At 36.5% G+C, this 20,402-nt stretch overlaps 1 protein-coding gene across 10 annotated transcripts in view; it reads left to right on the top strand.

The window, feature by feature from the left end:
- Positions 1-4,287: 4,287 nt before the first annotated feature.
- Positions 4,288-20,402, top strand: part of cep350 (centrosomal protein 350) — a 43,729-nt gene continuing 27,614 nt past the window's right edge. For 7 of the 10 annotated variants that reach the window (XM_067394569.1, XM_067394564.1, XM_067394565.1 and 4 more), the window contains exons 1-10: positions 4,288-4,420; positions 5,290-5,380; positions 9,553-9,649; positions 9,737-9,780; positions 10,004-10,118; positions 10,998-11,154; positions 11,669-12,228; positions 13,678-13,791; positions 15,676-15,798; positions 19,166-19,282. In XM_067394569.1, coding sequence (XP_067250670.1) covers positions 9,565-9,649; positions 9,737-9,780; positions 10,004-10,118; positions 10,998-11,154; positions 11,669-12,228; positions 13,678-13,791; positions 15,676-15,798; positions 19,166-19,282 — 1,315 coding nt within the window. In that variant the 5' untranslated portion in view covers positions 4,288-4,420; positions 5,290-5,380; positions 9,553-9,564. Of the gene's footprint in view, positions 4,421-4,474; positions 4,692-5,289; positions 5,381-9,552; positions 9,650-9,736; positions 9,781-10,003; positions 10,119-10,997; positions 11,155-11,668; positions 12,229-13,677; positions 13,792-15,675; positions 15,799-19,165; positions 19,283-20,402 lie in introns of those variants that run through there. The other 3 variants (XM_067394568.1, XM_067394563.1, XM_067394561.1) reach the window with 2 other exon arrangements.

Below are 20,402 nucleotides of genomic sequence, written 5' to 3'. Positions count from 1 at the left end.
TTTCGGTCTTTGAAAAAAAAATGAAAAGCTCATCTTCACTGGATGATGAAGTATCTATGTTGTTTGTCCTGAGCAGTTAAACTGACCAACCTTTCCAACAGGATGAAGATTATTTTGTTGAAATATATATATTTTTTTAATTCAGCTGTCACCGCGAATGTTTTGGAATCTTTCAGAGCACAAACGTCGCGGCTGATGTGAATGGTTTTGACGCGAACTATTCGCACGCAAACTATTCGCTTTTTCGTTTCGCTTTTCCGTTACGTTTCCGGTGTGAAAGGGCCTTTAACCATAAATGCTCATCTTGAACTAGATCTCTTCTTCTTCTCTATTAGAATTCCGGCAGTGTAGATGCTGCTAAGTGTATTAATGCCCTCCTCAGGTCAAAGTTTGAACTAAATTGTCATATAGGCCTACAATATGCTAGTGCAAGTATATAACAATTAGTTCAAACTTTGACCTGTGGAGGGCAGTAATACACTTAGCAGTGTCTATACTGCCGGAATTCTAATAGAGAAGAAGAAGAGAGCTAGTTCAAGATGAGCATTTATGGTTAAAACGTATATCATTTTTAATTTTGAATTAATAAAATGAGCGATGGTTTCTCTAGATAAGACCCTTATTTCTCGTCTGGGATTGCGTAGAATGCTTTGAAGCTGCAATGAAACTGTAATTTTGACCTTAAACCGTTTGGAGGCCATTGAAGTCCACTAACCTATATGGAGAAAAATCCTGGAATGTTTCCATCAAAAACCTTAATTTCTTTTCGACTGAAGAGAGAAGGACATGGACATCTTTGATGACATGGGGGTGAGTGAATTATCAGGAAATTTTAATTTGAAAGTGAACTAATCCTTTAAATCTGTAATAGCATACTCATAAATGATCATTTCATCTCATCACAGGTTTCAAGAGCAGTACCCAATAAGAATTTCCCTTCTAAAATATTTTATAGCCTACTCAAAAATAGCCAGCTAAAAGAATCGTTAATGAAACCGGCAAAGAGGATTCGGAATCGGAACCACGCAGGTTCAATAGGCTATAATTTTCTTGACTAGATATATATTTAATTTGATGAATGACTCAATTCACGTCGATTCACTAAAATGAACAAAAATGATAAACAAGCAAATAAAAATGAATCAAAAATAATGTTATCAAAACACTAAAAGAAGTTAAAGACAATCTAATGTAAATTACACGTCCAGCAAAACATCTGTAAGAACTGCAGTTATACATTTTGAGTGGATGGCGATGTTAAACAAACATAGACATCAATCTAATACCTCTATGCGATAATGAGCGTGAATAAAAACATAAGCTTACCAGCATCAGATAAACGGAGCGCAGCTACAAGTGCTCTGAGCTCCATCACCGCAATAGCGCGCAGGAACGCAGAGTTTCCTTATACTATTCCTCACGTTCACCTGCGACCGAATGACGTTTTTCCATTTCTGCCTTGCCCGTATTCTGAAAATATGTTTCTGTTAATCGAGTAAGTACATCTGTCTTTCTCTCGCGCGCCTTCTCTGATACAGCACTAAAATGGTTAATATACGGGAGAGATTGCGGGTGCTGAACACAAATACCCAGTTACAAACTGAGTATGACAGGTTAGATCACCAGAGGGGGGGGGGGGGCGAGAGTAACTGTCTCGGTAATTAGGAAACATTAATTATTAAATATTTCACATTATGCTTTTAACACAATGATAGTATGGTCAGCAGCTCGCTTTATATGGCAATTATTAAGAGGACTATCTAATCTGGAAATATTAGTTTTGGGTAAGTGGCGCGTGAAATTCCATGCATGCATTATTACACTAAATGCATGGCTTGTTTAATTGTTTTATTAGAGAAAGAAATTTAAAACCATTTGTTATGGATACTGAAGGTCATCAATCTGTCTAAGGTTGAGATATTGTTTAGGTTTCAGGATTTGATCAGCTTCATTCATGCACAATATTTTTTCTTGATTTTCTGTTTCTGTTATTTTATGTAAGTTCAATGTCTCAATAGAGTGCAAAAGATCTGTTTTCTGTTTCTCAACACGTTTACTTTGATGGTTAGCCTACCTCTCCTTTATGCCATGTAAGTGATTACATTTAAAGGATTAGTTCACTTTCAAATTAAAATTTCCTGATAATTTACTCACCCCATAGGCGAACAGTAGTTCGAATCTGCCCTCATGTAGTTTTTTTCCTCTTTAAGTTAAAAGAAGTTCATAAATGTTTGTACATCAAAATGTTTGTGTGCATTTTGCTAGTGATTTCCCTGGAAAGAAGAGTCAAGCGATGTCTGAAGACTAACTTACACAAGCCATAACATTCCTCGGCATGATTTAAAAAAAAACTCGTTTCAGCGCCAGTTCGCTTCTTATTTAACTCAAATCAACATAAACTGGATGTTTTATTTGCATTATATCCATAGAGCAAGATGGCAATTTCGACCCAAAAGCACATTCTTTTCACGAGTCATGCTCTCGCTGATATCTGATGCAAAAAGAGTTTGAGTTTGAGCGCACGCATGTTTCTGATTGAGAGCAGAGCCATTTGTGCTCACGCATCACTTGGATGCTCTCTCGACGTTTGCCATTAAATATCGCCGTAGAAACGGCCTTAAATAAACTATAAAACAGGGATCGTGTCTAAAAGATCCAATCGATTTTTATATTGGTTAAAATCAGTGGAGAATATCTTGTATTTTTCCGTGGGTGCACAACCATTTCCGTGGGTGCTCCAGCCAGTTATTTAGGGCTAATACTGCCCTCCATATAAAAAGTCTGTGAGAAGTAACATTATTTAAAAAATCAGACCTTCTGTAAGTATTTATTAAATATATATCTAACGTGCTGTCTTTTCTGTTTAAAGGACTAGTTCACTTTCAAATTAAAATTTCCTGATAATTTACTCACCCCCATGTCATCCAGGATGTTCATGTGTTTCTTTCTTCAGTCGAAAAGAAATGAAGAAAACTTGATTTTTGATGAAAACATTCCAGGAGTTTTTCTCCATATAGTGGACTTCAATGGAGCCCAAACGGTTGAAGGTCAAAATTACAGTTTACAGCAATCCCAGATGAGAAATAAGGGTCTTATTTCTTATAAGGGTCTTAGAAACCATCGCTCATTTTCTAAAAAATGTTTAAAAATTTTATACGTTTTAACCATAAATGCTCATCTTGAACTATCTCTTTCCTTCTTCTCTATTAGAATTCTGGCAGTGTAGACACTGCTAAGTGTATTTCTGCCCTCCACAGGTCAAAGTTTGAACTAAATTGTTATATACAATATGCTAGTGCAAGTATATAACAATTAGTTCAAACTTTGACCTGTGGAGGGCAGTAATACACTTAGCAGCATCTACACTGCCGGAATTCTAATAGAGAAGAAGGAAAGAGATAGTTCAAGATGAGCATTTATGGTTAAATGTACATCATTTTTAATTTTGAATTAATAAAATGAGCGATGGTTTCTTTAGATAAGACCCTTATTCCTCATCTGGGATTGCGTATGCTTTGAAGCTGCAATGAAACTGTAATTTTGACCTTCAACCGTTTGGAGGCCATTGAAGTCCACTATATGAAGAAAAAAACCTGGAATGTTTCCATCAAAAACCTTAATTTCTTTTCGACTGAAGAAAGAAAGACATGAACATCTTGGATGACATGGGGGTGAGTAAATTATAAAGACATTTTAATATGAAAGTGAACTAATCCTTTAAGGGCTTTCTTATGATTGTTCTGTGTGGCCCACCTTTCTTGGGTGAAATATATGTTGAAAATTCTCCAGTGGTTTTGCTTCTTCCATAGTTTTTAATTATTTCTGGTCCTCATTATCCTCACTTTGGTCTGGAACACCACAAACACTGACATGGGGAGTCAGAGTAAGCGGTTCCTGTTGTAACTGGTGTAGGCTATACATTCCATAATACACAATTAATAATAAAAGGCCTAATAACAACAACAATATTTATTTATTAGGTCTATAATTATTATAAATGATTTCTTTAACATGTATGTGACTGTTGGCATCATGTTTGTAACAGAAAGTGTAAGTACAATTGCAAAAATAATAATAATAAACAATAATAATAGGCCTAATTAAAACAAGGGAGAGCCAGTGTTGACCTTGTTGAACTCATAACGGGTGAAATAGGAATTGCTTTCTTGTGCCATATAGGATTAAAGTAAAATGATTTGTGTTGTAAGTTCATTAGTTGAACACTAGAGGTCAAACACGGCCAAGAAATAAACACTCGTTCTATACGGAAGTATCGCGAGTTTCTCTCAGACGTGAACTTCCTGGAACAGTTGTTTGGATAATGGCGGACCGTCAAACCTAGCCAACGGCCGTCATAACTTATCATTAAAGCCGGGAAACATACACTGAAAGGCGGGTAGCAGGTACAATACACTTTTAGGTAAGTATTAACCAATCACATTCTGACCTGAACGTTCAACGAAAGACAACCTGATCCCAGAAAGGCAAAAAAGTTTGTTAGCGAGCTTTAATGGTTTAGCCGGTTAGCAGCAGCTGTTAGCAATAACTTTCGTCAGAGAATTTAAACACATAGGTCAAAATTTTCGTTGTAATATTGCGAAAGTCTCTGAGGTACATTATTATTGGTTTAAGCAGACGTCTAGACGGTTGTTTGGTTGATTTAGTTCGCTGTTGGATTTCTCCTCAGTAAGGTAGTTTATGTGAAGTTGTATTTGTGTGATTGACACTTATACGTTAACAGCAATTTTTATATACTTAAATCGTTTAAATTTTTTTAAGTCTCATATATATTTTTTTCTTTGCTAGAGTAATATAGTTATGATACTGTATTAATATAAACGTCTACGTAATGCTCATGTTGCTCTTCTGCTGTAATTTTTTTATTCTTTATTTTTTTCTATTTTTGTCTACTAAAGTTATGTTTGTTTTGTTATTTAGTAATGTAGAATATGTATTAATGCGATCGCACACTTTGTGTGTCGTTTAGATGCCTTCGCTTGAGATTCGATCCTGATTTTGTATGCGATGTCAGCTGATCTCTCAGCTGATGCTGCTGATCTGTCAGTGTTTCCCTTTCCCTTTAATTCAGAGTGATGCTCATGAGTAGTTATTGGGAGGCCAATCAATTTCAGTAATTAGCTGTGATGATTCCAGCATCTAACTAGAGCTGTGAACATAAAATGAGTGCTGTCAGGTTGATTTGTATAATGATTTATGATCTGGTAGTTTAATACCTCAAGAAAGACTATCACTGTCAAATCACCTTTTTTTCACTGGGTTTGGGTGCAGGTAGAGCTGTCGGAATCGCCAGCTGTCCGATGTGTCCAGGAGTCCAGAAGACAAGGTGGACTTATGTCTCTCTGAATAAAGCTGCTGGAAAGTGAGTCCCGGTCCATTATACGTTATGCATGGAGCCTTAACATGTCCATCCTTCTCTTTAGTCTTGTTTATTAGTATCTTATTAGTATAATTCATCATTTGTTTAAATGTGAGCAGTCATTAAATTAAACTATAATCTCATAACTGTAGAATACTGTGCACACAAGGTTAGATGAAAATTCAATTCCAAATGTGATATGAAATTGAATCAGGAAGAGAATAGGCCTATTCTTTGTCTGGTCATTGTGTTTTTATTATACATTTTCAGAAAGTGAGACATTAAAGTGAATTGTATTTGTGAGTAGCTGAATAGAGAGCATATGGATGAGAATGGCGGGTCTTTTATGAGTAAATAAAAGGATATTCTGTGCTTCTCTTGGCAGTAACTTTGCCTATTTTGGACTTTGAGGATTTAAAGCTTTGATTCTTTTGCATTGCTTATTTTGTTCGTTTTAACAAGAAGAATCAGATCATATTGTTGTTTCTGTCAGTATCTCCAGTCCAAAGCATGTTGTTCAAGTACTTGTTCTATTTGTACTTAAAATCAAAATCTCTTTTATTAACAGGTGAATGTCACAAGTGGTCTCATTATTTCTTATTAGAGTCCCTGGCATACTCACACATACAGATTATGTCTTATTATTGGAAAAAGAGATTAATTGTGCATTTAGCTTTGCATGTGTCAATAGAGTGTCATTACACAGGCCTACTCACAAGGTTGTTTGTTTATTATGAGTAGACCTACACAGAATCTGCAAACCCTTTTCAATTTTTCTTAATGCAGGATTCCTCTGTAGAATAGAATTGCATGATTCTGCTAAATCTGTGTGGTAAAATGTGTTCACCCAAAAAAAAAAAAAAAAAAATCTGTCATTTCCTTAATGTTGTGCCAAACACGTATGGCTGGCTTTCTTCTTTGGAACTCAAAAAGAGATTTTAGGCAGAATGATTCTCAGTTACCTTTCATTTTCATTTTATGGAAAAAATATACAATAAAAGTAAAATGGTGACTAAGGCTGTCAGTCTTTAACATTCAGCCTAACATCTCCCTCATGTTCCAAGAGATCGGAATAACATGAGTGAGTAAATGATGACAATGTTAATTTTGGGGTGCACTGTCACATCAAAGAAAACTGAAAGTATGTTTTTTTTTTTTTTTATTGGTAGCCAAAAGCATGAGATTAGCAACAAATATTTAAAGTCAGCATGAAATGAAAATTTACCTCCATGTTCTAAATGCATAGCATTTAGGGGTGTAACGATACGCTCAGGTCACGATACGGTATGTATCTCAATAGGGAGTTCACGATGCGATACGTATCACGATATTTTGAACAAAATGAAACTGAAATTCAAACAAGATTTATTAAAAAAACATTAACAAATTTCAATAATTTTCCTTGTTGTACATACAAGATCACATTTCAATAAAATAAATAATTATAAAATTTTAATAAAAACCTTCTGTATTCAAATTAACAGTTGAATAGGGCTGTCTGTCACTGAAAAAAAATGTTAAATTTAACATGAACTTAGAGTAACGAATAGGGGCCGTTCACATATCGCGTCTAAAAGCGCGCTTCTCCTTCTTTCCAAAGCGCTTGCGCTCCCGTGGTGTCGGTCGTTGCTATGCAACCATGAACTGAGCTCTCCAAGAGGATCAGGATGTTTCTGCAAAGGATAAATGATTTCTAGCCCTTGCATTAGTTTTACTACGAGATATATTGATAGAGATAAGATATAAAAACCACCATGTACAGCTATGATCAGCTGTTCGGCTGAGCTTTTGATGTTTTGTTACGGAAAGGCAATAGTTGATCGGTTGATTCTTGTCACACGACCTGCGGTGCGGCTACATTTGAAAATAATAACTGACTTGCACGCGGAAAAGACGCAATATGTGAACGGCCCCACAGAACTTCTTAAAGCAAAGCATCGCAAGCGTGCTTGTTTTTTGTGTGAGCACAGCTGTTGCTGTGCACTGCGGTGAAAGAAAGCCACGACTTTTCTCACGCGACCATGCAAGAGACTGACGTGAGAAACGTTTAAACCTGCTTGCAAGATTCAATTTGTGCCCGAAACACTTACTGAACTAGAGAGCTGATTGAGACACACCATCTACGATAAATCGTTACACCCCTAATACTTCTAGTAATTTAAAAATGTGGTAGCATTGGATCTGGACAGGAAGGATAACTCTGGGAGTTGGAAGGGGTGTGTCGCGATTCTGCCTTCTCACATCGCGATACAGGTTCGTGGACCTGCGTATCGCGATTTCGGTTGCATATCGCATATCGTTACAGCCCTAATAGCATTTATCTTATTGTGAGCAATTAACCCATGCATATGTTTTTTGTTTATTTTTTGACCTATTAATTTGTAATTTAACTTGAACTTGAAACAACACACGTCTCTCTGACATATTTCTGACTACTTCAATCATTTGGTCTAATTAAATTCAACCACTTTCTTATAATCAACTGCACTCATATTCAGCCGATCTGCCTCCATCCATTCAACAGCCGATGGGTACAACCAAGTCCCTGTCTTACATTTTTTTCGAATCAGTGGTTCAGAGCTTGTATCAAACTGCCAAAGTCATGTGATTTCAGTAAATGAGGCTTCGTTACATCAGAAGTGTTTCGAAATTTTAATGGTTCACCACTGGGGGGCTTGATTTTGGCAGTTTGATACAAGCTCCGAACCACTGATTCAAAACAAAAAATTTGTAAAGCTTCGAAAAGCAGTGTTTTGAAATCGCCCATCACTAGATATTGTTGAATAAAGTGTTTGTTTTGTTTTTTCGCGCACAAAAACTATTCTTGTCCCTTCATAACATTAAGGTTGAACCACTGTAGTCACATAAACTGTTTTAACTATCTTTAGTATCTTTCTGGGCATTTAAAATTGGGTCTTACGGGTGTGGAACGACATGAGGGTGAGCAATTAATGACAGAATTTTCATTTTTGGGTGAACTAAACCTTTAAAGCAGGTTTAAATTTAGGGTACTTTTGTGATGAAACAGATCTTTTCTTCCATATTGTTATGCACATCCCAGTGTAACATAATCGCAAAAGAAAAATGTAGGGCGAGGACTTGGTTCTACAGTATATGTCGATTGTTGATTTAGATATTGAAATGTGCACCATAAATTGGAGGAGTATGATGAACGCAATCTTGCATGGGTGGGATTTAAGTGGACTTAATTATTGGAGAAGTCCTGCACACGCCACCAGAGAGAAATCTGTGGTTTTCACTTTAAGGTCCAGTTATGACATTTTAATTCAACAGTATGAGGTAAAAAAAAATTGAAATGTGTTCACAAATGAATTGTTCACAAAAAAGCTCTATAATATGCATTTAGAACACAGATTTTGAATTTCATGCTGACTTTAAAGTTTTGTTGTTTTCCTCATTCCAGACACATTTGGTATCTCCGTTACCTCATTCACTGCTGGTAGAGAAGTGGTAGAGCGTGTTTAAATGACTCTTCACCTCTGCTTTCCAGCATTCACTCAATGAAATATGCATGAAAGCCTCTGAGATATGTCTTATGCATGCTTTATTAATACCATATAATTCAAGGTTCCGAGCAGAGGGAGTGATTTCAGTGCCCCTTTTGGAATACTTTGTGCGTTTGTCACGATGCTTTAGACAGTCTGCACAAAACATTTTTTTTTCTTTACTCTAGAATAGACCATTGAATCTGTTTGCTCTGGGGATGTTTAAGGACAGGGACATCATGTTATAAGGGTAGTGCTTAGAGGAAGATCGGGTGAATCAGATGACTTGATAAAGCTCTGAGATTGTCATATGTCTGGGCTTCAGGCAGTCTAACAACAATTGTACTTTTTTTTTTTTTTTTTTTTTTTTTTTCTAATAACCCTCGCTTTGATGAAACAACTGAGGCCTCTGGGTGAGACCTTGAAACTAAAAGTGATAAGCTTTGATCAATCTATCTTAGTAACAGACAGTTAAACTTGTGGTTTGGCCAAATTTAAAGCCTTCTTTTGCACAAAGAGTACTGTGAATAAAGTCATGTATTTTAGTGCCATTTAAGGTGATAATCTAAGCAATAAGCCATTGCCAAAGAAAACAATGTTTGGCAGCAGATGTTGACAAGATAATTGCTTCTCTCACATTGTTTGCCTGTTTTCCCCCTTTCCTCTCAGGTTGGCATAGCGATGTGGAGTCGCTTGCGAAGTGAGGCGGGGCCACCAGCCTCTGTCTCTTCCCAGCCTGCCCTTGCTGGGCAAGACAACAGGAGAGGTTTGTCCAACTATGTTACTCTATACATTGAACATTATCATGAGCATGTTTGTGCGATTACTTATGTTAATGTTTATCTCTCAACAGAGATATCTCAAGCCTGGATTAGTCTAAATCAGACCAAAGCTGCTGTGAGTATTTCTTAACCCGTGTTTCAGGTTTTGGCCTACTTAACAGATTCTTGTTATTATATAGACTTTGTTATTTGCGATGCAGTACGTGTAATTTTAAGTAGCTGTTCATAAAGAAATCAAAAAGATTCAGAGGTATACTCTGTAGGTTTACTATATGTAGCATTATCCCCACGAGTGCAGAGATCTGTCGACTCAATGGTTAATTGTGGTCTTGTCTCAGTTGCGACACATTGAGAATCGTCTGGAGGCAGCACCAGGCACTGGAGTGCTTCTGGACTCGGTGCTAGACACAAAGAGAGCATCTGTGAGTGGCGGTCGGAAAATAAGCCGCAGAGGTGAGGCAGACACATCCTCTGTAACACATATAGAAGCAATCCACTAGAGAATATCATAGATCCCTTAGGTGTTTTTAATGTCACCTAATATATATTGTACCAGATCAGTATGAATATTTTGTGAAATTGTATATTTTTGTTTTTTTGTTCATTTTTTTAAATGTTCAATTTTGAAAACCATTTATTACAAAAATGAGTTTTGTTTTCCCTGTTAATGAAGATTCATGAACATAGTACACACTGGTCTTAATTTATTTCAAGTCATATACGACTAAAAGTAAAGGCTTGAAATTCAGTGATTCATATGTTAATTTAGTAACTGCTTTTTGAATTTTGAGTGATTCATCCAAAGAAATGACTCATGAGTCATTTGTGAATCAGACTACACTAGTTGCAGTGTTTGTTTTTTGAGCATAGCCTATGAAGATGACGCAACAAATACGTGCTGCCTTGGCATTATTTTTTAAGTTATTTTGCTTTGTTGTTTTTTTTAGTATATTTTGTATATTCTCAAGCTCACAACTTGTGTAAAGTATACGTTTTGTAGCCACTGAATAGTGATGCATGAAACACTGATATATCAAATAATGTGGGTCATTGGTATGTGATTTAAAATCTTAATGCTGACAATGTTTTTAATTGTTGTACAGTTATACATTCTTTTTGTATGTACCTCATATTTGATAATAAGAATATTGTACTTTTAAAATTCCATTGTCACAACACAGGACTACTTAAGTGAACTACAGCAGAAAATGTATAAAAGTTATTTAGAAAATATATGTAAAATAATTTTATATAAATATACAAATTAAGCAAAACATATACACGTATATATGTATGTATGTATTATACGCGTCCTCTATGTATTTACTACAGATGGGCATCATGCGGAGGAAAGTGGGTCCAAATCCAGAACACGGAGTCGACGCAGCCCAGACAAAAGTTCCCGCAGTCCCTTGAGGAACAGCACTCTGGACAGTAATGCCAGAAAACCGAGCGCTGTGGAGTTCAGAGAACCACTTGCTTCATTCAGGTAAAAGCTGCAAAGTAATTAATGTGTTAAAGCTAAAGTATGTAATGGAAAACAGAACTGAAAAGATTTTTGATGCTGCTAATAATGCTAATAATGTTACACAAACCATTTTCCCCTTTGTGAGTCAGACAGCGGTCTTCTAAAAATCAGTATCCTCAAACGCTTTGAACACTTTAGAAAGTCAGTGGAGAAAGGCATATTGTTCATCATAACAATTATATACATAATACACCTGCTATATTGCTAAATCTACACACGATTTTTTTAATCTACAGAAAAGTCAGTGAGTGTAGATTTTGTGTCTGTAGGGTAAGCTGGCTATTTAATCCCCTCAAACTAGACATTTGAACAAGGAACCACCATTTCTGCATCTCTAACTTCAGCATACATGTAGTTGATACTTCCATTTACAGGCCTGCTTTTTCTGTTGCCAGTTTAGTAGTTCTTTACATGACTTCTAGAAAAATCTTCTCGCGATCTTCAGTTTAACCTGAATCATGCCTTTCTTTTATAGGGAAGCATCTCCACTGCCAATGTCCCAGACCCACTCTGAACCAGAAGCCCATTCATTACAGGCAGAGGTGGGCATCACTCAGCCTGACTTTGCTTTAAGCCAGCTAGTCTATCAGCGTGACACACGAGACATGCAGACTGCAGACCTGGACAGCCCATGCTCCTCGGCTATAGACAGCACATCTGTACGCTACCTCAATGATCGGTCTGCTCTCAACGCCATTCATCAGCCTGACCAAGCAACGCTAGGGTCAGAAGTCAATCCCAGAACACACTTACAGGCTGAGACATCCCAGACGTCTCTGAGGTCCAGCCCGGGTTCAATTGCATCCTCACAACGGTTGGAGAATCTGCGACGACGGCAACCTGATGAAAAGCTGGAGAAGCTGAAAGAGAGAATCCGCAGACAGAGGGAACATCTGGAAGAGACTGAGGACAGAAACAAGCTGCTGGGATACCTGGAGCAACATGTGGGTATTGGGGCAGCAGGACACAGTACCACAGTACCTACTGCTAAAGTTCGGAAAGTGGCCCCAGCCCCTCCCGCACCTATTTATAAAGGTAAGCTGACTCCAGAGAGAAAAGATGGCCCCATTGTATTGAACTAGTAGTTGAGAGGTAGTAGGTTCAGACTAGGGATGTGCAACGATTAATCGCGATTAATCGTTTGCAAAATAAAAGTCTGTTATGTAATATGTGTGTGTTCTGTGTATAATAGTTATGTACAGGGCTTGACATTAACACCCGCCAACCCGCCAAATGCGGGTAGATTTCAGCTGTGGCGGGTAAGACAGCCACTCCCACCAGCCACTTTGGCGGGTTGAATATAATTTCAGCCTACAGCCAAATGAAAAATAACCAATTACAATTCAGTCACAATTCTTTATCGATTAACTTGCGGTTAGTGAAGGCGGGATAGGCGGAATCGCGCTGAATGACACAACAGAAGCGCTCGCGTGCGCGCTCTGTCGCGCGCGATCAGTTCTCCTTGCGCCTGAATACACGCACACAGATGTCAAAATGCATCGTGTGGAGTATCTCGCGTGAATACAGTGGGCTATGGCTTACGGCTAAGTGGGTAAAAACTGGATATGTGTCAGTATATGACGTCCATGCATTCAGCAGCCCCCAAATAAATACCTGTCTGTCATTAATGTTAATCAAACATCAAACATTTTTAAATAAATGTTTACATGTATGCTAAATAAACATATGTATCTGAAAATATATATATATATTTTAAATTACTATTTGTAATTTGCTTCTTTGTTCTTTTTATATAGCCTAACAAAAATAACTATACATACCTGATATATACAATGTATAGTCTTGATTTGGGTGGTCAATCTGCATTTGTAAGTTTGAAAGGGTTTTAAATATTGTAAATCAAGTAAAATGACTCAAAATCAAGTAATTTAAGCATGCCAGAGTCAACTTTAATAATATATAATGTAATTTCCCAACAGCAAAATTGTGGCCAGTGAAAATGCTGAGTGGCTAGTAACTTTGGAAAACCACTAGCCACAGTGGCTGGTGAGCAAAAAAGTTAATGTCAAGCCCTGGTTATGTATATATAAATACATACGCATACATGTATATATTTAAGTAAAATGTTAGATTTATATATTATATATTTATATGTAATATAAAATATATATAAATATATTTATTTAAACATGCATATATTTCTTAAATATATACATGTATGTGTGTGTATTTATATATACATAATTATTATACAAAGAACACACACATATATTACGTAAACACAGACTTTTATTTTGCAAACGATTAATCGCTATTAATCGTTGCACATCGCTAGTTCAGACCCCATAAGGGCTATCACTATTGTGCCCCTTAAGCGAGGCACTTAACCTCAGGTTGCTCCAGGAGTACAGTACCAGTAATGGATGTTTTCTAAGGTACTTAAGATAAAAGCATCAGCTAAAAGTTTTATGAAGGTGGTTGAGTATGAAGAAGCTCACTTCTGTGTTTTCCCATTTTTTCTAGGCTTCAATACCATTGAGACTAAGATTCGCACACCTGATGGGAAAGTGTGGGCAGAGGACGACTTCCAGAACTTAAGCAGAGAAATATACAAAGACTTGACGCAACAGCTCGCAGGTATGCATAGTGTGTTCCATACTGTCCCATAGACAGTCCAGACAGATTTTGTCCCATATCAGGTCCCATTTGTTAACATTAGTTAACAACATTGGGTAACATGAACATAACAATGAAAAATACTTTGGTCAACACTTTACAATAAGATCCCATTTATTATAATGTAGTTAGCATTATTTAATTGATAAATTAACAATGAGCAATACATTATTAAGTTTTGTTAACGTTAGTTAAAAATAAAATTTTGTTGTTCATGGTAGCTCAGAATATTAATAGATTTTGATTTTAATAGTGTATTAGTAAATGTTGAAATTAACATTAACTTTGATTAACAAATGCTATAGAAGTATTTTTATTTATGCTAATGTATTTAACGAATGTCAACAAATTAAACCTTACTGTGAAGTCTTGCCAATACAAAGCAAAGTGGTATAATTAAGGTACCCACAAAAATGTTACAGTATCTTGATCATAAACAGCTCACTGGTTGTCAACTTAATCACTCATGCTATAATTATGTTTTGTGATTTGAGTCATCCTCTTTATTTCAGCCTAATAGCAGTATAGTGAATGGGGCATTTATTTATTTATTTGGAATTAAAATGTTCATCCATTTGATGTGACAGAGCTCAAATTTGTTTTACTGTGCATTACAAGCCCTCTGATTCAGGAAGCATGAGTAATGAACAGGAATTAGGACAGCATCACTGTTTTAACTGCAACTGAATGCAGCCGAAACAACTCACAAAATTCATGTATTTCTACTGGTTTGCAGTATGGTTAAAAAGCATGTTTAATCCAAACCGCTCTTGGATGCTGACTTAGATGCTCCTAATTGGCTCAGAGTTTCCAGGCATACTGCCACAACCATAGTTACAAGTTTTCATGTCAGCCCTGACTGTTCTTAGGAGTTTTCTTCAAGGTTATTTGGAAGTATTGCATCAGTTTGCTCCACAGTTCCTTAAAATAGCATTATAGAACAAGCTCATTATAGTATGCATAACAGTACAGCTTATTCCCTGTTGGCATGCAATAGATTTGAGTTGCTGTCATTAAAGAGGCCATATGGTACAAATTTATAGCATTTTTCCCCAACAGTCCATTTGAGTTATTTTGTAATTTAAAGATTCTTATGACAAAAAAATGGAATTTAGTTTTAGATGTCCATTTTCTGTCCTTTGAATTGACTTAAACATTGAAACATGTAGTTTGAACTAGTGTTGTCAAAAGTACAGACTTCAGTACCAAGTCGGTACTGAAATTTTGTAAAATGTGATGATACCAGCATTTACCCCTAGCATTTTAAGCACTGTGAGCAGATTCTTAAACACCTCTGATTGGCCATTAGCGAAGAATGACGTCAGAGAAACGCCAGTAGGCTATAATCGATGGTCTATTACTGCATCAGTGCAGAATTGTCTGCATCCCGATGCATTGTAGAAATGATTAATTTCAACACCTCTAATGGTTGTGAGTGTAGTGTAAAGAACAGCAGTGTTATTTTTGTATTATTCATATACTATTATAGTTTTTATTAATGTTTTGAATTGGCATTTATTTTGATGCTTTTGGTTTTCATTTTAATTTTGTCATTTAAAAATGTGCTTTTGTCATTTATCTTAGTTTTTGTATATTTAAATATTACTATTTAGGTTTAATTTATTTTTGTTTCAGGTTTTTTTTTTTTTTTTAAAATGTAGTTTTTATTTCCAGTTAGTAATTTTAGTGCTTTAACTTCATCTTTTTTCAGTTAGTTGCCAAGGCACCATTTCTAATTTTATATATCTAATTTCATTTCTAATATTTGTTTTATTGCATGTTTTTAATAGTTGTAGTTAACAATAATAACCCTTATGAACAGTGATGAACTCTGTCTTTTCACAGCAGAGAGCACAAAGCCAAAGCAGAGGCCTGGAGAGCGAGAGAGGGTGAAAGAGAAGAAACCATCGAAGCCTGTTAGGAAAGTACACAGATCTTCCTCTGCACCAGACTCAAATGTTAAACCAGGTCTGAATTCTCTTTTACTTTCTTACTGTCTTTCTTTTGCAACAGTAGCTTATTTAAGCAAATGATATTGAAATTCAACATCTGAATGCGCATATAATAGTGCTTAATTGTAGTTTTGCATATGAAGATATCAATCTGCAAATGTTCCACTCAACACGCATACATACCCACAAACTGCTGGCTGCCCTGTGTGAGCCTCTCTTGACCTGCCAGCAACGTGTGTTAATGTCTGTCTGCAAGCACAAGCTAAGTCTCTTATCCCCACAGAAATTTCTAGAATGTGTAGCATGCAGATTAACAGGATTGCTGTGCTGTGACAATGACCCAGAAATGCTTGATGCGTCCCAGCTCAAGCCGTTGTGGCCTCGCTGACAGCTGGAGAGTTGTCACTCTTTTCACAACAAGATAGAAAAGTGAAATCTGACTCCTCCTCAAGTTTACCCTGTGCACCCCTAACTTCAGAAATAGCTTTCTGAAGTCTGTTAGTTCTCACGGTGTCTCTTAGTTTAACACAACCCAGAAGTCGTGCTTCAAGTTATACAAGCTACATTTTATTTGTTGCATTCTTAAATGTTTTGGATTGCAATGCCAAGCACAGTTCAAGTACACATTGAATTCTCAACATTGCTGCAAGGGGTGCTGCTTGCAGACATTAATGTAAACTGTCAGTTTTCATTTTTAGGGCACCTATTGTCAAATTTAATTTTTTATTTTTTATTTTTATCAACATATATTATGTTAATTATATATATTATTAATATTATATTAATGTATTGTTAATGCTACACTGTGTATGCATATTTGCCTAACCTGACATCAGTTGATGTTTTGATTACTTCAGAATAAAACCAGTTGTTTCTTGAAGATTCCACTGTTAGTAGTGCATGGTACTGTAAATAATTCACCATGGTTGGGAAAGTGCTTTCAAAAGGCCTCTGGGATAAAGTTGCAAAAAGGCACAACGGCTGGGACAGGTCGGCCTATACATGTGACAACTATCTCACAAGCTTTACACAAAGCTGGCCTTTATGGCAGAGTGGCAAGAAAGAAGCCTTTCCTGAAAAAGTGCTACACTCAGTCTTGTTTGAGCTATGCAAAAACACACCTGGAATACTCTGATGCCATCTGGCAAAAGGTGCTATGGTCTGATGAGACCAAAATTGACCTTTTTGGACTGAACTCCAAGTACTATGTTTGACGAAAAGCAAACACGGCACACTACCAAAAACACACCATACCCACTGTGAAGCATGGTGGTGGCAGCATTATGTTGTAGGCATAGACATCATATAGGTAGACGCCCTATTGGCCGTTGGGTGCTGAGATTTGCCGTCGCCATCTTAGACCGGTCGTACTCCTAAGCTGCGTCCCAATTCGCCTACTTATACTACGTTCTAAAAGCATTTACTGTTTTTGTAAAGAAAAAGTACATACTTTTGAGTGTGTAGCAGAAGAGTAGACAAGCTTTGGTACATACTACCTTGTCATAACTGCGTCTTTAATGGACGTTCTGTCGCTTATTTACTCAAACTGTAACTGTTTAAACTACCCTGTCAATCGTCTTTTCACAGTTAAAATCCTCCACATTGAATTAAATTTATTTTTCCTACCGTTTCGGAGAGAAATGTAGTCGCACGTTGATCTGCCAGTCATGGGTCTTTCATGCAGAGAATTCTCCTCATCTCTGCATGATGCATTTAAAAATGAATGACCAAACGCATCGTTATAAAAGTACACAATGCTGTTGCAGATGATGTGCATAACATTTAATAAATACCTTTTCATCAGGTTATATTGATTTATTAATTATTCAAGCCCCTTTATCTTAACCGCTCTGCTTAACCGTCGGACCTCGCAAGTGTTTTCCACATAACTTAGCCTACTATTCTGATCAGAAAGAAGTTCGAAAGCACTTGTTAGAATGCGCTCAATGCACGAAACTTACTTTTAGCGTTAGGTAACGTAAAGTGCCTATTATCAACACAATCCAATCTGAATTTAATACATACATTGTTTGACCGGACATAATAACTGTTATTTGTGTTTGTGCACGCAGCAAAAAAACCCGCGTCAAAATCAGTTAGGTATTCAGTGAGATATGATTAATTAAATGCGCTGACAGCTCATTGCACCTGTCAAACAAGTTACACTGAGTGGAGCTGGCGATCGGTCCAAGATGGCGGCTCCACGGCTCGTCCGTGCCAATAGGCAGTAGAGTTCGATAGGGCCTCTACCTATATGATGTCTATGGTTGTAGGGGTATTTCTCTTCATCGGGGACTGAGCAATTGGTCAGGATTGAAGGGAAAATGGATGCTGCCAAGTACATCCAAATTCTTGAGGAAAACCTGCATCCCTCTGCTAGACAGCTGAAGATGGGCAGGTCATTCACCTTCCAACACAACAATGATTCTAAATATACAGTCAAAAGAACAATGCAATGGCTTAAGGATAGGAAGGTAAATGTCCTTGAGTGGCCAAGTCAGTGCCCTAAGTGAAATCCAGCGTGTTCAAAAATCTGTGGATGGACTTGAAGTGCAGTCCATTGTATTTGACTGAACTTGAGCTATTCTGTACAGAAGAATGGGCAAATATTCCCCAATCTAGATGTGCAAAGCTAGTACAGACATATCCAAAAAAATTAATGGCTGTAATTAAAGCAAAAGGTGGCCCTACGAAGTATAAAATCAGGGGAATGATGACTTTTCCGACTCTTTATTTTATATATATTTTTTGCTTTGTTTGTTTTTTAATTAATTTTCAGAACTGTTGCCTTTTACTTTTTTTTTCTTTATGTTGCTGTAAGGCAGAATTTGTACATAAAGCTGGAAAAGTTTTTTTTTTTAATATTTTGTTTTGCAAAATGAAGCAATATTCTGCAGGAAATAATATAGGGTGGTATTTTGATTTCATTCACCTGGATTTAATTGGATTGTGAAATATGGGCATTGATATTGGTTGATATTGTTCTCTTTCCAAGTGATGTTTATTTTAGATGCAGAGAAATGTATTATTTCTTGATCTTGATACCATTTGTATTCTTTATAATACCATGCACAGATGAATCATGCACAGTAAGACTAGACTCATTTATTAAATGTAAATACTGTCAGTTTTAAATTGCTATCTGTGTTACATAAAATGCAAGCGTGGGTTTTTCTCTAGCGAAAGATCATTTCTACCAGGAGGTTTGTTTTAATTAAATAATTGTGTGAATGTGATTCAGAGCAGCTATTCTGTCCCTTTATTATTAGTTACTTTTGTCATACTTTCATCTCTGCCTTAATCACACCTGTTTAAAAAAAAAGTACTAATTAATTATGGGAAAAACTGTAGTCTCAAGGCATTTGCGTAACCTGTCTCCATAGCGATCAGCACGTCAGCATGGCGAGATGGGCAAAAGCTGGTGAAGATGATGCTGGGGCCGCCGCCACGGTTACACAGAGAGCCTCGGGCGCAGTCCTCAGAGACACAGATGAGAACAGGTGAGAGGATGAGATATCTGCCAGGCTCCGCTTCCGTCACCATGCCGACACTTTACAGCTCAGCCAAATCACACACCAAACTTAAAATATCTGTATTCTTTTAGCCTTAAATTTCACAAGCTACCTAGTTTTCATATTTTGGATATCAAACCAAATGTTCTTGAGGTGTTTTAAATGAGTTTAATGCCAACAGTTATTAAATTCCTACATTGTTGCTAGTGCTAGTGCTAGTGTTCCAGCAGCTAATGCTCCAAGTGTCAGGTCTATTAATAAATGAAGATTCAGACTGCTTCCCCGCATTGGTAAACTTTGCTGACCAGTGACCGTAATGAATAGGGTTCGACTGGGTGTTTCTGACTCACTGCACAAGCCGACCTGATTCCTTCCACAGTCCTGCTGCTCTCCACGCATGCAGGGCTGGACCCAGACTTTATACAGCCACTCCAGTACTGATTTATTGGACTGCAGAGACGGAAATGCTCAATACTGTATTGATTTAAACATTATATGCAAGCAACTGCTGAAGAGGATGTTTTTCCAGTTCAGACATATAAATACAGGGCATGTGGCATAAAATGCTGTTTGGGTGGCTTTTTTTTTTATTTTTAAAGATTGATTAAAACAGGAGACATAATCATTATTGTATTTAAGCACTACATTTTTGACATTTGACAAGTCTGAAAAAAAAAAAAACACCTTGTCTGCTGATTTAGCAGAAATTCACAGAAACTGAAGCTTCATATATATGCAAGGATGCATTAAACTGATCAAAAGTGACATTAAAGACGTTTGTAATGTTACAAAAAAATATCTATTTCAATTAAATATTCTTTGGAATAAATAAATTGTTTCCACAAAACATATTAAGCAACAAAATCTGTTCCAACATCGATAATAAAAAGAAATGTTTCTTGAGCACCAAATCAGCATATTGGAATGATTTCTGAAGGATCATCGAAATAAATTACACTTTATTCTAGTAGACTTATATTTAATATATATATAGTTAATATATTTAGAAATAGAGTAGTTCTTTTGGTAACACTTTAATGTATTAACTAACCATGAACAATACATTTCTTACAGTACTTGTTAATCTTTAATAAAAATACTTTTCATT

The sequence above is a fragment of the Chanodichthys erythropterus genome, chromosome 9, assembly GCF_024489055.1.
Source record: "Chanodichthys erythropterus isolate Z2021 chromosome 9, ASM2448905v1, whole genome shotgun sequence".
In the NCBI taxonomy this organism is placed as follows: Eukaryota; Metazoa; Chordata; class Actinopteri; order Cypriniformes; family Xenocyprididae; genus Chanodichthys; species Chanodichthys erythropterus.
Note: the sequence above shows the minus strand (reverse complement) of the source record. Positions and strands in the feature narration are given on the sequence as shown.